This window comes from Gallinula chloropus, assembly GCF_964237585.1.
Source record: "Gallinula chloropus genome assembly, chromosome: 16".
NCBI classification, from domain to species: Eukaryota; Metazoa; Chordata; class Aves; order Gruiformes; family Rallidae; genus Gallinula; species Gallinula chloropus.
This window is the reverse complement of record NC_140101.1, coordinates 9,825,061-9,841,589: the sequence shown is the minus strand read 5'-3', so window position 1 is coordinate 9,841,589 and position 16,529 is coordinate 9,825,061. Positions and strand designations below refer to the sequence as shown.

Here is a 16,529-nt window from a genome sequence, read left to right as displayed (position 1 = left end):
AGAAAAAATCCCATTTGAGTAGAAGCAGTCTCTGTATTACTGTATATTGTGGTGTACAAGGAAAGGTCATAAGTATTTTTGGCGCTCTGCCTCTAGAAATGTGAATTTGGCAATGGCATTTTGGTAGATAGGATGGGTAGACTCTGGGTATACCTCATCTGTTTACTGTAGCTATCCAAAGCCCTTTAACTACAGGCAGACAAAAGTGCCTGGAGAAGTCACAGTGATAAGAATTTTCTGATTTCTCTAATAACAATATCTGACAGAGAATGTAGTTCCTAGCCTTGACTCTTTTATATTCATTCCTGAATATAAATGCTGCTTTTAATCTCTTGCCCCCAAAAGTCAGGATTTCCCAAGCAAAATCGCAGTGCAAGATGAATTGACACACACTAGTCCAAAATCCTGTCCATTAAAGCCAAGGGGTAAAAAGAGAGGATAATAAATTTAAATTATTTAAACAGAATTGTGACTAATATTTACATACTGATGTGCAGCTGAGTGCACTTTATAAAAGACTATATAATGGATTAATGCAATATCTTTGATAAGGACTTAATATGAAGGTAGGGTGTACTCATGTTCCTTCTCAAACACAATCTCTTAAGAATTATTTGAAAAGACTGCATAATGTAATGTTTTCTGTGTATGGAAATCAGAGCAATAATCTTTCATCTTTTTGAAAATAACTTCAGAAAACTCAAGGCAAGGCACTGCAGTCTGAATCAGAATTTTGCAGTCTTTTTGTGAATAAATTTTGTAAATATCTTTAAGATAATGTATTATATATATGACTTTTGTAGGTCACTAACTCATTTTTGCAGAGTTTGTGAAGCTAAATATTTAACAAAATTGATTTCTGTAAACTCAGTGTAGTTGAGGTCCAAATAGGGTTTTATTTGTTTTGTTTTGAATTAAATTTAATGACTTTGAAGCTGGGTGACTTTGGCCCACACCTTCTCTTCTTTGGTCTTCAACACTTCATTTATTTTTACATCTTTAACATATAGCTTTTTATAAAAGACCAGTTGTTTAATGCTTTCTCCACCTGTTTGCACTTTGTTACATTTCTTTTTACATATGGCAATTTGACAAAAAGGCTCTGCATTGTGAGATGTTCCAGCTTGTCATGACAGTCATGTCTTTCTACAGTATGTTGCTTTTCAGTTGATGAATCTGGATTGTGTCTTTTTTTGGTCAATTTTCATGAACTCTAAATGTTCTTCAGAAAAGTTTGTCTGTTGCAAAATAGTTGTTGTTACATGACATCCAGAAACCTTTAAGGATATTAAGCCACACTTTAACCAAATGTCTGCACCTCCTTGGATTGTTCTGATAGTAATGAATGTATTTTCTAAGCAGGTTTCTCTCATATCAGTATTTAAGTCTGGTTACAAATTTATTCATATTATTTGCTGATAGGTTCCCCCTGCCTCTATTTTGGTCCCCTGACATGAAGAGCCCTTTGCAGTTTTTCCAGTCTGAGGCAGTTCCGACACATCAAACCTCTGAACTTTGCTCCGGGACGCCCCAGAAATGTTTAAGATGTGTGGTGCTTTTGTTCTGTTGTTCACTGTGTAACGGAAAACTGACTTCTCCCAAGTGAGTAAAAACCAAGTATCTGTGTTCTTGATTGCTTCTTCTTGGTACTGTAAGCAAGAGGTGGTTTTATTGTTCAGAATCTTCAGTGGATCTTCCATGTAATAGAATTTACCTAGAGATTCTCTGCACGCTCATCCTTCACATACAGCCAGTTGTTCCAAAGGGAACGTAGGGTCAATCGATCTGCTTTATGCAGCCCTGTCTCTGCCCTGAGTCCTGAGTGTAGCGATTAGGTGATCGCTTTTCTTGGAAACCCTCAGTCCAATTCCTGTGTGTTTTAATGCAAATCTTTTAAAAGCCTAAGGAACTTAGATCTTTTTTATTTCCTAGAACAGATCTATTTGCTGAGGAAGTGCTGCCTACTAAACTATTGAAAGGCAACACTCCCCTGCTTTTTATATCAAATCCACGTAGAACAATCTTTTTATTTTGATGGAAACTACAAACCCTGATTGTGTTCTTTAGGTGAGCTCTTAGAATAGGTATTACTTTTACATCATGCTCTTTTAACTTTTTTTAAAAAATAAGTCTACTTATACATCTATGTATAACTGGTACCTGACTGGTGCTAAAGGATCATCCTTTTTGCCATCTGTGTTTAGAATGTTGGAGCTTTCCAGTACCTACTTTTTTGCTGAATCCAAAGATTTTTAGTTAAAACTTGATTAAGGGGGAAAGGGGTATTTTTAAAAGGCATCGATGACATCTTTCTTGGCAGCTCTGATCCTAAATACTGCATCTAGTGTGAAAACTACTGCAGGAAAGAAAAAATGACCTTAAGATCTGTTGACATTTAATATTTCCACCAGTTTCATTTTAGTTCTGTAACAGCAGATTTCTTCTGATTTTTTTTTTAAAAAAAACCAACAGGAAGAGACCATTAGCTAGTACAGCCGCCTCTGATCCCTGCTGCATAACGAGTGGTGTTTTGCTACATGACTTTGTTACTCTCTTGATCACAGAAACCATGATTTTATAAAATTCATGTGTAGGGTATTTTTCCAAGCTTGGCCTAAAATACTGCTTTTCAAGTTAAAATCTGGACCGTTTTTCAGTCATAAGAGAAAAGTATTTGAATGTTTTACCAATTAGCACACATTTTATTTTAGACTTTATGTGCAGACTACCAGATGACAGAATGATACAGCAAGGGTGAAACCATGTAATTCTGAGAGCAATATTAAAAAAAATTCTCAGGAGAAGGCATACAGTATTGAGAATTGCATTTAAGTTTAGTTTACATTAAGTATTGCTTGAAATATCTGTATCTTTACGTTGCAAAACAGAAAAATCACGGGGACTGATTTATAAAAGAGTTGGTTGTAAGGTATTACTGCTCTTCTGATTTTTGTGTTTGGATGTTAATAATAATGTAAATAAAGGTTTCTATTTAAAATCAGAACTTGGTGACACAGTGTATTAGCTGGCTAATAGTTTAAGGCTGGTAACTGTACCCTGGAAAGGGCAGGGAAAATCTGGTGCTATTGCTGAGGAACTCTATGTAGCAAATGATTTACATTTTTTCCCAGTTCGCCATACAAGCCAAGGGAGAAACAACTTCAACCTTCTACCTGTGAGACCCCTTTAGCAACTAAAGTGGGAATTTAAGTCTCTTTCAGCCTAAACAGCGGTCTTTAGCAGAGCTGAAAGGTGAGAAGGTGGTAGCTTTCCTCATAACTTGGCAACAACCTACCTTTCAGAAAAAAACACTGCTGCTTGTGTCACATCAAGTCCCATAGCCCAGGGTTTGCGCTAGAGGGACTCAAACTTCTCAAGCTTCTGGCCAGTACACAACAGGAGCAGTAACACCAGCTGTGCAGGGTCATGCTAATCCTGCTTCATCTTGGCAAAGCTTATAGACTGAACACAAAAAAGGTAAGTGCAGATTTTTTTTACTCAAACCTAGTAGTGTCTCTGTGTGCTCCCTGGGGATGGCAGACAGCTAATACGTTTCTCTGGAAAGCAGCAAAAATATGTTTATTGGTGAGTTTAAATTCAGTAATTTTTTGCTTATTTGTATTGATTCAGGATCTCATCAGGTAGCAGATGGGTCTGAAATAGTCTATAATCAATAGTAAACAAAATCTATGCCTAGATTAAGAAAGACAATCATGTTACTTCCATACTCACAAAGACAAACTAGCAAGAAAATTTTTGGAAGTGTATTTGACTCATTCATGTGATACAAATACAGGCTGAAGCCTGGTTTTATTATAGAGCACGTACAACAAAAGGCCCCACTGCCACACTCGGTTTGGAGTTAAGGTGTATTTTTGAGTACAGGGGTTGTGGCACCAGAGATCTCCATCCCTTGTGAAAGAATTCCACTTGAATTTCCTAATGTGCGAAACCAGGAAGGGAATCAAAAGAGTTCTGAGGTTTACACTGAGTTCCTGTCAGTGCAAGTCAATCTGTGTTTTGGAAAGAAGTACCTCTTTGTTAAGAGTGAAGGCCACAGTTGGTCCAGTCTGTCCCACGAGCTCCCCTCCTGCGTGTGCCTTTAAGCCAGGTAACAGGTTAACATGAGCGAACCTATAAACACAAAGATCACCGCTAGTGCCTGTACTGCAACGTAGTTATAGCGCCTGTATGAAGATACTCACACTGTACACTGTGCTTCCTTAGCAAAGTCATGGGCTTTCCCCCTTAAAGTCTTTGACCAGTAACTGTCATTCACAACATCTCCTTTGCCTGTAGGCTGCACTTGTGACTATTCTTTATTGGCTACAAGTATTGAACTTCTTGGAGCTGCCTTTTTAAAAAAGAAATGTAAAAGTTACACTGCTAAGCAAACGCTGCTTTCTCAAGGAATTGTTTTGGTTTCGAACATACAATATAATATTGCCACATAAAAAAACTTCATACAAATCTGATTTCATTAAAAGTTAAGGTGTACGTTCACTGAAAGTTTTCAGTACTTTTAAAAATGGATAAATTCGGAAATGTTCTATGCAACATTAAGTAACATTTTGAGAAATGGTGTGTGGGCATTCCACTCTTTTTATTAACAAAATTCTTCACAACCTGAAGGAATTCATTTTTAAACTGTATACTGATCAATATTTACAGAACCCCTCCAAGAATCCGGCACCCTGTTAGTCAAGTTTGTCTCTAATTTTCCTAGAGGTGTCAATAGGATGGACAAGTAGACGTGGAACTAAAACGTATCCTCAGAGGAAATTTGAGAAGCATCACGGCGTTGAGAATACTCATTGCTGCTTGCTTCAGTTCCCAAATCTTTGAAAAGTTCTTTTCCACCATTACCTTTACTGTGGTTGGAAGCAAAAGCATCCATGAGTTCTAAATCTTGCTTTAGAGTTACACTTGGCTTTGAAGTTTTTCTTGTGACGTCTGAAGATACAGTTGAACTGAAAGATGTTTGAAGTTTCCTTTGCTGTCTTTGTGGACGCTTTGTCCCTGGGATGGCAAACAATCCTCTTTGGGATGTGGCTGCAGTTTCCTCGTCTGTGAGTTCCTGGATCCGTGTTAGTGGTGTCGTCTTGAAGTAAAACGCCTTGTGAAGCAGGTGAGGTATAATCCAAAGCAAAAAGCCTGTACAACAGTGTATCTCAGAGACCTGTAGTTCTGACAGCATTTCCCACAACTTCACTGCATCTAGTTAATCCACTCACCAGTGCAAACATTCTATCTATTTCAGCCTCAAAGTTTATCCAGTCCTCCAGGCTACCATTAGAATTCTTTCTGAAGTCATACACATTTTCATTTAGTCTGTACATGGATTCAAGTTCTGGCCAGTTTGTGTCCTCACGGAGGTGCAGCAGTTGGGGGGAGGTTAGCCCTCCCATCCTTCCCACAGTTGTCCTCTTTAAAATAAAACAAACATGATTTAGTGTGTATCATTCCAGTGGGAAGTAAGTATTTTTAATTGTAGAATCATTGAGGTTGGAAAAGACTTAAGGTCTTCTAGTCCAACTCTTACCCTAGTACTGCCAAGGCCCCACAACCATGTCTCTGACCACAGCATCTACCAGTCTTTTAAACACCTCCAGGGATGGTGATGACTCCACCTCCCTGGGCAGCCTGCTCCAGTGCCTGACAACCCTTGCAGTGAAAAGGTTTTTTCTGTTATCCAATCTAATGGTTCCATGCAGGGAAATGGAACCTATAAAAATACAGTAGCAGGTACATCCCCAAAACAATGCAACTATGATTAAAACATGAACTTGTTGGTTTGAAACCTGTATCTCATGAACACAAGCTTCTTACTGATTCTAAAGCCAGTCTGGGATCTCCAAAACTAGAAATTAAAAATATTACCATTAGCTGAGGAAACCCTCTCAGGTGAGTTGAGAGTGGCAGGCTGCTGGTATGGTACTTGTACATGTTTTGTCACTGCACAGAGTGCCTTGTGACTGGTAATGAGCTGAAGTCTCAACCCTCTTTTTCAGGAACGATTCAGAGACTGTAACTGGCATGGCAAAGGTGACTACTTGTCATGACTTTAAATTTGTGTCTCACCTGTGGGCTCTGCAAGTTGAGAACTGAATATCATCTTCAAGGTTTAAAAGGCAGTTCAGTAAGCAAAATGCAGTCTTGGATTTTAGCATAATGTCAGAATAAACCAAAACATGCAGATCTGTCTAACTGACTTTCCTCACAGCACGTGAAGCTGGATAAACAGCAAGCAAATACACAATACTCTCTCTAGTATGATGAGAAATGTCATTTGATTTTTCTCTCTTTGGATGGTGTGAGAGACTGCTAGGTAGCTGCTACACATTTAAATTTAGACAAAACCAATATAACAGTCTGTAATTGTTAATGGCAGTGAACCATAACTGGTTTCTTCAACTGAGCATCCACCTTGGCTGAATTTGGAAGTCGCCCTGACCTTAATGCCCCCTGACTCCCAGAAAACAGGTACAAGAAGTTTGTACAGCAGCAGTTCCCATCATGATGGCAGCATCATGTTTCTTGCATAATTTAGAGGACTTTCCCCACTTAGGCATTCCATGAGAAGATGTTAAAAAGGCACCACATGCAAAACAAGAAGGGAAAGGAAGTAAGTAAAAGCTTAATGCTTTTCATGAACTGCACCCAACTCACAGTGACTTGGCAGATGATGGTCTCTTCACATCTGGCCACTTTCGACGCTGAAACTGCCTAATTTTCAAGCAGCAAAAGGAGAAAAAGAGTTAACCATCACCAGTGAGCCAACCCCAGCACTAGGGTCTGAAAGATGAGGAAGGAGAAGAGTTTAGCCTGAATTTTTACTGCAAAGATTAGAACATGCTGTAACATTGAAATAGAAACAGCTCCAGTGTTTCAAAGTAACTGGGATGGAAAGATCTTGCAAGCCCATTCCAGGTGGTTCCCCACCCTCCTGACCCCAGTAGAGGGAAGGGAAGACTTGGGAATAATAATGTAACATTTATAAAAAATGTACCTGTACTGCTCGTAGCTTCCATCTTTAAGTCCTAGATGAGGAAAAATTAAGAATGTTACTAACCAGTGCCTGCAACAGAAGGTGGTACCAGGTAAAGAAGCATTTTGAGTAAGACCTAGAAATATTAAGAGATTAACATGTACATTCATGATAAATATTTCTATTGATGTTAACTACAGCTATTATTTTCATATCGAATTCCTTTAGGTTGTAAATAGGTTGCAAATTGGGATAGAATCTTTGAAGCTGTTCTGTAAATGCCCATCAGTGGTGGATTTAAATGCCAAAACCTGTTGATTTCAAAATGTACAGCACTTTGTGCTGCATGGACTAAGTAAGACCCAAACCAGTATTTTGAGCTTGGTGGACTCAGGTATATAGCAATATTTTTGGACTGGGTGGGGGGGGGTGTCTTCAAACTCTATATGGCATGATTTTTTAAAAAAATAGCAATTCTTCTGTCAACTTAATTGTACTGTGCAAATAGGGGTATAGGAAATGCAAATTACAGAGAAGAAATACAAGTAACTGTCCCTTTGCTGTTGTCATGAAATAATAAAGAAAAAACCAAACCCCACATCACCACAAGCAGTACAGAAACAGTTCCAATGAGTAACTAACTCAGTAGACCCAGAGAAAATTTAAGGGATAAGGATGAAACTAACCTAGAACAAGAGCAAATGCCAAAGGCCCATGTTGCTTTTTGGCACATCCTTCGGTAGCATAATGCAGCCCTTGGTAGATGTGCTGCTATTTCACATCTTGCAGTAACACAGGTCAGGGACAATGGACCAGCTTAAGCCTTAACAGCCCTTTTGAAGTTACAGTTACTTGTCAGGGAGTTCACCACCAGGCTGCAGGGACTGCACTGCCTCTGAAAGAAGCGCTTCTAGAACTTGTGCCTTCAGCTGAAAACTCTGCTGCACAAACCAGTTGACCAAAGAGGTTGTGCAGCCTCTGTCCTTGGAGGTGTTCAAGATGGGACCAGATAAAGCCCTGAGTAACCTGGTGTGACCTCAGAGCTGACCCTACATTGAGCAGAAGTTTGGACCAGATGAACTCCATATGTCCCTTCTGACGTGCATTGTCCTGTGAGTTGATGAGCCTGGAAGTGGCTGTTTGGGTATTCTTCACCTCATTTCCCTTTCCATCAGGATTTTCCTACCTCATCTCCACTCATTACACTACTGAAGTATCGCTCTTCATTTAAGAAACATTACACAACACAAATCAAACACAAGAATTAGAGCAGGCAGCCCTCAGCCTCGGCAGGACGTTACTCGTGTAAGCAAGCACGAAAGCCTTGGGACTGGTACGAGTTTCATAAAGGTAAGAGGAGCCCTATTTCCTTTGGGGAACTTATGAGTGTGACAGGAGAGGTACTTACCCAGATCCATGTTCCTAGTCCTTGGATTGCATTGTTTATACCCTTTGCAGCTCCTTAATTCCATCAGCTGGACGTGCAGTTGATTGAGAACATCTCTATCTAGTGTATTCACTGCGTTAATTAGCTGCAATAAACAGGGGTTCCTGTCAGTAACTACTGCTCTGTACCTCTGTAACTTTCATACATGGAATAATACATGTGGTTTATTCCTGACAGGAAAGAAGCCACATCATACTGCATTCAGTGGTGTAGGCCTTACCTACACCGATACTGTGCTACTTCAATTTATCATCAATAAGCAATGATGATGTATTTCTAGAGCTGCTTTTATGATCAAGTACCTGATATGGATCCGTATTGAGATCAAAATACTCCAGAAATCCAGTAGCAAATTCACAAAACAGGAAGTTGTGGGTCTCATTGATTGTCCTCAAACACCAATACGTGTTGTTGTTGGCACTGGTGCAGGCACAGAAGGGGCCCACTGCAAACAGAAGAGTTACAATGACATAAGCTACACACTGCTGCCTTTGACACCATTTATTAGGTATTGCTTTATTCACAGAGTGACTCTCTCACTCCTGAGCTCTAAAGCAGAGAATGCCTTCCAGCATCAGGTTCTTGTCCACACAACAGGCTAGCTGCTGCCCCTGTCTCCTCTGGTTGGGAAACCTTCCAGCTGGTGAGACACTACCTGTAACTGTACCGTACACATCTGCAGGGGATTTTGGCAGTTGGTTTTGTCTTTAACCCTCGTGCCTTTTGGGCAAGGATAATGCCAACACTGATTATTCAGTATGAGGAAGGCTGCATGGCTTTGGCTGCATCGCTAATGGCATCGATAGCTTCCCGTAACCCATCATCCTAGCCCAGCCTAGCCTGTACTTGCCTACCTCTGACTTAGTTTAAAGTCTCCTTACGTGTCCAGAGGGGAGCAGTTTGCCAGTGCTGGTTGTCGTGGGTGAAGCAGGTCAGCCCAGGCATGCTGCACGTGTCGTTGTTTTTTATCCTCTTCAGCAGTTTGCGCAGTTTCTTCTTCCGTCTTTGCTCTCTAAGCAGCCACAGCCTGTCTTTCTCCTGGAGGGCTTTCCTGCACACATGAAACATTAGGGTCATGCAGACACTGTTATACTTGAACACACCTTAAAAAACGGTGAAGCAGCCAATATAATAGAGCTGCTCTGAGGGAAAGGAAAACCTGGTATTTTTAATGCAGTGGCTTCTCTTCCACATGGCTCTGGATATGATGCTGCAATTCAGCGACACTGGGGTGGTGGGTGTCATATCTGAGTCTGTGGTGTGACATTCCCAAACCAGGAATCTTATCTCAGAATCTACAAGCACTTTTTCCCAGGTCTCTGTGTGTTTATCCTGTTCCATACAGGATCAATGGAACAGAACTACTCTTGCTGAGTTTGTACCCACTACGCATGGGCCACATGTCAGAGTCCACACGTTTCCTCTCTGAGGAACAGGCTTTCACTTACTTGAAAGGATGAAGACCAGAGCCCTTGTGCCTCAGTTTGCTTTTGTGTTTTGAATGGTAACTGGAAAACAAAAACAGCATTGCTGATGAACCATAGAACAACAACCGCTCCTGTTCATACCACACTATCGCCCTGGATTTGAAGCAGATTTAATCCAGTGTCACTTCTCCCCTCAGTCACATACATGATGAATACAAGGCAGCCTTGCTAGACTGGGTCAGGCAGTTCTGAGCCTTCTTATGACTTGCTCCCTCCTTGGGCCGTCCCTGCACATCCCTGCATGGTGCCCTACGGCTGTGTTGCAATACGGGGCTGCATTGTCCCAGCTATGATTGTCAATTGCAGCTACCATTGGTTCTTGAAAATATTCATCTCTGGTATCCAACAGCAGCATCTTTGGTACAAGAGCATAGCTAGCTGGTTCAGAAGCCATGTAACACGTCCCGTTACCTCATCACCAATCGACAGAGAGGCAATTAAACTCCCGCCTCGCGGAACGGGGCCTTGTAGTTCCACAGCACCCAACTCCCGCAGAAAGCCTTATGCAAGAGTAGAGTAGCTGGGCAGCCACTTAACAGAGCAGATTCTGATCTCCCCCATGAAAATATAGATCAGCTAACAGTTGCACACCACAGATAATTATTCTGGAGTACACAAGAAATACCTTATCTTGTTACAATCACACTCTTCAGGTCGCTTCTTCTTCAGATGGCCCCTCACCTCCCTGAGGTTTTTGATTTTATTTTGCAAAGTTTCAATCTAAAAAAAGTAAAGGTACAGTTAAAAAAAATACAGCATGATTTAGCCTTACTCTGACCTTCTCAAACCCATTCTATTGTCAGCAACTGCTTCCTCTTTGCCACCTTCCACGACTCCCACTGCTAACAAGCATTTTTAGATTATCTCCCTTTCCAAACGGAAACTACCGCAGGAGGAAACCCTGCTGGCGGCTTCCCTGCTCTGATTACTGAATGTGAGAGCAGAACGTGGCCCTGGGGAGCAGGAGACACGGAGTCTCGGGCAGACAACCGTGCCGGGTTCTACTGTGATTTTCCCCCTTGTGCCCTACAGCACACCTGCCAGAGGAGAAACGTTACTCAAAGGGAAGTGACGCCCTTAAAATTCAGCCTGTTATGAGCCTAAGGAGGGGGTGGGGAGGGAGAGCTCTGAAGTCCCTTCAGAGCTTCTGAAAAAGAGAAGCAGCAAGGCTCTGGCCTTTCCCACGGCAGTCTTTAGCAGCATCTGCCCACCTGGGACATGGAGTAGCAGTTAATTGTGCCACCCACATGGTTTAGTTTTAACTGCCTGGTTTTTCTCAGTAAATGGAACTCCTGCTCTCGTTCAGTGTAGCTCACACACAGCCTGGGCCCCTTCCACTCGGGTGGGCATTACAGGCTTCTACCTTGGCTCCCTACACAGCCGAAAAAACAGAGTAATCCAGTGTGGCCAATGAGGCTGCTGCAGAACTACCATTAGGTGTCAGTGACCATAAGCCGAGTCAAAGTACAGACAGGACAAAATGTTCAAGAAAAACACACAAAGAATCCAGCCCTGTGACCCTGACTCAGGAATGCAACAAGTCAGACGTGAGATTGCAGTTTGTTCAGCACTCCATGCAGCCCACATTTTCTGAAGGAAAAGGAATTAGGAGAGTACAGTGACACTGAAACTGCCCTTCCATAATCAGCAGAGCTAGCAGGCTTTTCAGCCATGCTACATGTCAATTTGTGCCACCAAAGGGGGCAACAAGATCTTAAACAGGACTTCCCTGTAACTTCATTGATTTGGTAAGAGATTACAGGAGATCATTTCCTTTATGCTTCTCTTTGGCATCTGTCCCCCCATTATGTGGTCCTTAGAAGACTGCCTCTTTCACACACAATGTGTGTGGAGGGTTTGAGCTTATATTCTTCAATATTAGCAACAAAAATGTCAGATGAAGTTCTGTGGGCAAATTTCATACGGCAAATGGTCTCTAGGTTCTTCATCTACACAAGCCTAAGAAAAACCAATTCAATTCCAAAGTGCAAGGGTTAAGGGAAACATGGGCAAGCAAAATAAATACTTCTAGAAACACCAAAACAAATAAACCTCTTTTTTCTTTGGGCTCATGTTTGACAGCTGAAGGCCTCTTTTTGAGAGGTACACTGTGGAACAGGGCTCATAAGGTGTGAAAAAGATCCACGAGAAATTTTTCACAGGATGGGGACATTCAGAAGTCTCTCAACGCTTATGACATTGCTCAGCTGTCCCTTCAGTTGCAGTTCTTTCCTCCACGCAGCATTTTGTCCTCACAAGCTTGTAACAACTTAATTATCTCTGAAATATCTATTCTGAAACCAGCCAGCAAGTTCAAAAGGTTCCAGGGAGGGACAAAGACATCCAGAGGCCCACAGACACAAACACAGTCAGCATGATCCTATCAGCCCACAGAAAAACACGTGAAAAACCCACACTGAAAATGCATGACTGATAACATCACTGACCTCGTGGTCAATATGGAGTTTATGGTCCTTCCAAGCTTGCAGTGACCTGTAGAGATCTGTGTCACACTGAACAGTATCGTTCTCCAAAATATAGCACCTTGGTATGGAAAAACAAATGAAGTTTATTACAGAAAACCAAAGTTCATTTGAGAGAAGAAGAGTGCTGTGAGTCAGGAAAGAAGTTTGGGTTTGAGTTGCCATGGAAATTTTTCAGAAGTAGAAAAAAATCAAGCAGAATATTGTTATGGAGCAGAACCTGTTGACTGATTCATTTCTATATGTAAATCGTGCTACACAGAGTTCTTTGCTTATTCATTAGGCCATCTACATAAATAATCTCTACTAACTAGCAAGCACTGAAAGCATTATTCAGAACCAATTTCCCAATGCATAAGTGATACAGGGGTAGGGGCAAGGATAAAGTATTTCTTTACAAGATGAATTACTACACCCTAAAGAAAAGGGGAAAAAAGAAACAAAGAGAATTTGCTATTTTTCTACAAAAGGAATAACTTCTTTCAAAGGCATCTCCTGACTTCAAAGGCCAGATACCCTCTGACAATTTCAAGTGCTTGTTTCACTAACATCTAATGCATTCCAGGTTTTCAAATTCTCTCAAAAATACTTGACAGGTCTTTTTTAACTAAGGAATTTAATAGGTGCCAGCAAAGGCCACGTAGTCATTTTTGAATGGTTGTGTAAATTAAAGCTGAGTGTTTTCAATACTCCTGTTTTTTCATTAAAGCACCTCATGCATGTTGCACTGTCCCCTATTCTGCAAGTGTTCCTGGGGACTCTCACAAATTGTGCACAATCTCCTGACAGTTCCTTGTATGGATTTGGGATTCACCCAGTAAGGCAGCAAAAAGTAATGTAACTGGTTCCAGAAGAAAAGCACAGTGATTTGAGGATCCTGAACATTCATGAGAGCTGGGGTAAGAGGGCACAGCTCTCTGACATCAGCCTAGCTACATTTCCTCGTATTAGCAAGTCTCTAACCCTGTAAACAGAAGTCAAATGGACACCACAGATTTCAACAGCAGCTAACTGGCTCATGCATGTTTACATGAGCTGGTCATTAAGCAATTTAATGCATGTAATCAATAATGATTGGCAGATTTCCTGATAATTCACAAGCAGAAATGGTGACTAAACTAATTAAGTACTGCTGAAGATACAGCATCAGCCCTTAGACCTGCACACTTTAGCTATTAGAGTGTCCAGATGGTTCCCTCATCCCTCTCTCAATACATTTCATTTCCCAGCGCTCCTGATCCAGCCAACTTCACCCACAGTGTAGACTTTCCTTTCCTGGCACTGGTTACAGGAAGCTCTGGGAAGCTGCTTCCTTCCTTAGGACTGGTTTAGTGTTTGAAACCCAAACCAACTAGTGACATGGAACCAGGTCATGCTCCTGTTAGAGCCTCTGCCATCGGAGGGGCCAGGTTACCCGGTGCACACTGGTGCAGAGCTGGGGTGCTTTCAGTATTGAAAACACTCAGCTTTAATTTACACAACCATTCAAAAATGACTACGTGGCCTTTGCTGGCTCCTATTAAATTCCTTAGTTAAAAAAGACCTGTCAAGCATTTTTGAGAGAATTTGAAAACCTGTACCCACAAGTGGTGCAAACAGTTTTGCTTGTCCTCACTGGAGACATGTCCTGATGAGTCATTACTGACTCCCAAGTGCAGAAGACATAAAAGCACTGCTGCAGTCCTTCAGTACCTTCATGCTCCTCTGTCACTGACAAAATTAAACCCAAAAGTTGTCACACAGACGAGAAGGAGAATTTTAGGAAAGCCAGACTGTGTATCCAAAAGGGACACACCAGGCTTAGCACAGCTTAACACACCCATTTATCTACAGCAGCCACTAAAGCAAAAGCTTCTAGAGATGTACCCACCTGTGAGTCACTTTTATCAGGTTAGGGGCTGTATACTCTGCAATGCCACCAGTGCCACTGAATTCTCCAATGTCTTTATCCTCCTCCTCACGAAGAACAGCCCTGTGCATCTTGTGTCGCTTGGTGATGTTTCTTGGCAAGACAGGCTGGTAGCCATCCTCTAAAGCCAAGCTGTAAACAGCTCCATCCAGCTCAACAGACACAGAACGGACAGAGCGGTTCCGGACATAGCTCGGTTTGTATTCTGCATGGAAAAGGAATTGAAAACATTAACAGGGGGAGAAACAGCACCTTACAATCTGGTCCTCCTTGTGGTTGTTGGGAGGGAGGAAAACAGGACATGACATTTGGAATCAACTGATTATAAAGGGTGTTTTCTACAGCTGTCCTCAGAGCTGCTGCCTCATCACCTTAGCATGGGTAGACAGGAACCTTAAGGCCTGAGAGAAGGCAGATACAATGAAAAAGCACAGGGAGGGCAGAGAGGAAAGAAAATGGACTTGTCCAGCATTGCTTTGAGAGCCAACAGCTAAAGAGACCTCGCTCTTCCCCCCAGAGTCACTAGATGGCAGCAAGGCCTTAAATGATGGTTGAAGACAGCAAGGTCTTGGGTCACCCTTACAGGCTGGTGTTCTACTGTTTTCTATTGTCTACTGTACAATGCCCCAGTGCTAGGACTCCTCCAACACTGCCCTAAAGTTGTCCCCAGTATTCAACCTGAACCTCTTCTCAATCCTGTGCTCTTTCTTCAGGGTAAGATGCTTATTTTTTTTAGGAGAGTAACATCTGAATCTTTCCATTTATCTCCCCCAGATTTTTCTTCTGCATTTGCAGCTCAGAGACAAAATGAAACATTTACTACCAATTGTCACCAGACAGCATGAGTTTCCCATCAATCTTTTCACCATTACTGCTTTCCAAAGTTCTCTGTCCTGGCCCAAATCCCCAGAGCTCCTCTTCTGTTTGCTCTGGAATGGCAGGAATGTATCTTAGTTATGGGTGTAAATCCATATCTAAACTCCCCTCCTGTACAATGGGTCTATCTCTGAACACGTTTCCTGCTCACTGCCAATGACTGCTCAGAGTCACTCACTACTCAGCATAACCAGATCACTCCTTGAGAAAAAAGTGCAGCCCAAGTACCACAGCTGCTCTTCTCCTCCCTGCCCGGTGCCTGAGCCTTTGCTCTGTGTCTGAGGCTTGGACTCATCTAAGACATTGCTACAAACAATAGAGTCTCTTGGCTCCTGCTGTCCCCTTTCCTCCACACAGAGCTGGGACCCACAGCACGTCTCACAGGGGACTTCCTTCTGCAACCTGGTAAGGGGGAAACTCAACTAATGTGCTGAATGAGAGGAATCCCAAACTCCACAGAAAAAACAACTCACTCTATGGGACCATCTCCCAGAAAAACGGGCAGGCAGAAAAACCCCAAAGGCATGGGAGGTACCCAAAGTGACAACAGAATCATTCGTGTCGACTGGCACCGATGCAGAGTGACTGTTCTGAGAAGCCTCACATTCATTCCAAAGAGATCTCAAAAGCCTCAAAAGCCATTTTGTAGACTGTGGGAAGAGAAATAAATAACTCCTGCCACCCAAAAGTGGTCCAAGCACTATATTCTTGTCAGTACCACACACAGAAAGTGGAATACCAGCTGGACTGTCTGGCTTTGCAATTTTCCACCTGTGGTTCAAAGTTTATTGCTGATATTAAGCCAGGTGAGTCACTGCTTAAGGGAAAAAACCCACTCCAAAGACCAACCCTATTTCAGGCACACATTTGGGAAATGTGTGACTAAATGAGGAGGAAACTCCCATCTTTTCTGAAGGAGGAGGAAGTTCCAAAAAGCTACACCCTAACAATTATACTCAAAGTATAAACTCCCATTTCTTTAATTGTTCCCCCATTTCATCTTGTGAAGCTCAGCCAGCTCACAATTTACCTTCCTTCCAAGTCTAATATGCCAATCCAGCACATTGGACCTCAGCAGACAGCTGCAGGGAACTGTCATCTACACATGTCCCCGAAGAATTAGCAGCCAGGAGTTACTCTTCCTGTGCAGCCAAACTAACCCAGCCTGACAACTAACAAATTGGTCTGGAGTGAGACAGCACATGAAGGACTTGTGGTACCCACGGTGCTGACTCAGCGCTGTGATTCGTACCGAGCTCCATTATTTTCAGAGGAAGTGGTTAAAATATTTAGTAGGATCAATATTAATCTGTGCTGTGCTCTCCCCTGCAAAGCACAC

The 16,529-nt window shown here is 42.1% G+C and overlaps 1 protein-coding gene across 1 annotated transcript in view; it reads right to left on the bottom strand.

The window, feature by feature from the left end:
* Window positions 1-3,561: 3,561 nt before the first annotated feature.
* Window positions 3,562-16,529, bottom strand: part of SULF2 (sulfatase 2) — a 62,856-nt gene continuing 49,888 nt past the window's right edge. The window contains exons 12-21 of the mRNA XM_084271646.1: window positions 14,276-14,519; window positions 12,370-12,466; window positions 10,548-10,642; window positions 9,884-9,943; window positions 9,317-9,486; window positions 8,738-8,880; window positions 8,397-8,520; window positions 7,010-7,040; window positions 6,670-6,726; window positions 3,562-5,426 (exon numbers count right to left, since the gene is read on the bottom strand). Coding sequence (XP_084127772.1) covers window positions 5,396-5,426; window positions 6,670-6,726; window positions 7,010-7,040; window positions 8,397-8,520; window positions 8,738-8,880; window positions 9,317-9,486; window positions 9,884-9,943; window positions 10,548-10,642; window positions 12,370-12,466; window positions 14,276-14,519 — 1,052 coding nt within the window. The 3' untranslated portion in view covers window positions 3,562-5,395. The remainder of the gene's footprint in view (window positions 5,427-6,669; window positions 6,727-7,009; window positions 7,041-8,396; window positions 8,521-8,737; window positions 8,881-9,316; window positions 9,487-9,883; window positions 9,944-10,547; window positions 10,643-12,369; window positions 12,467-14,275; window positions 14,520-16,529) is intronic.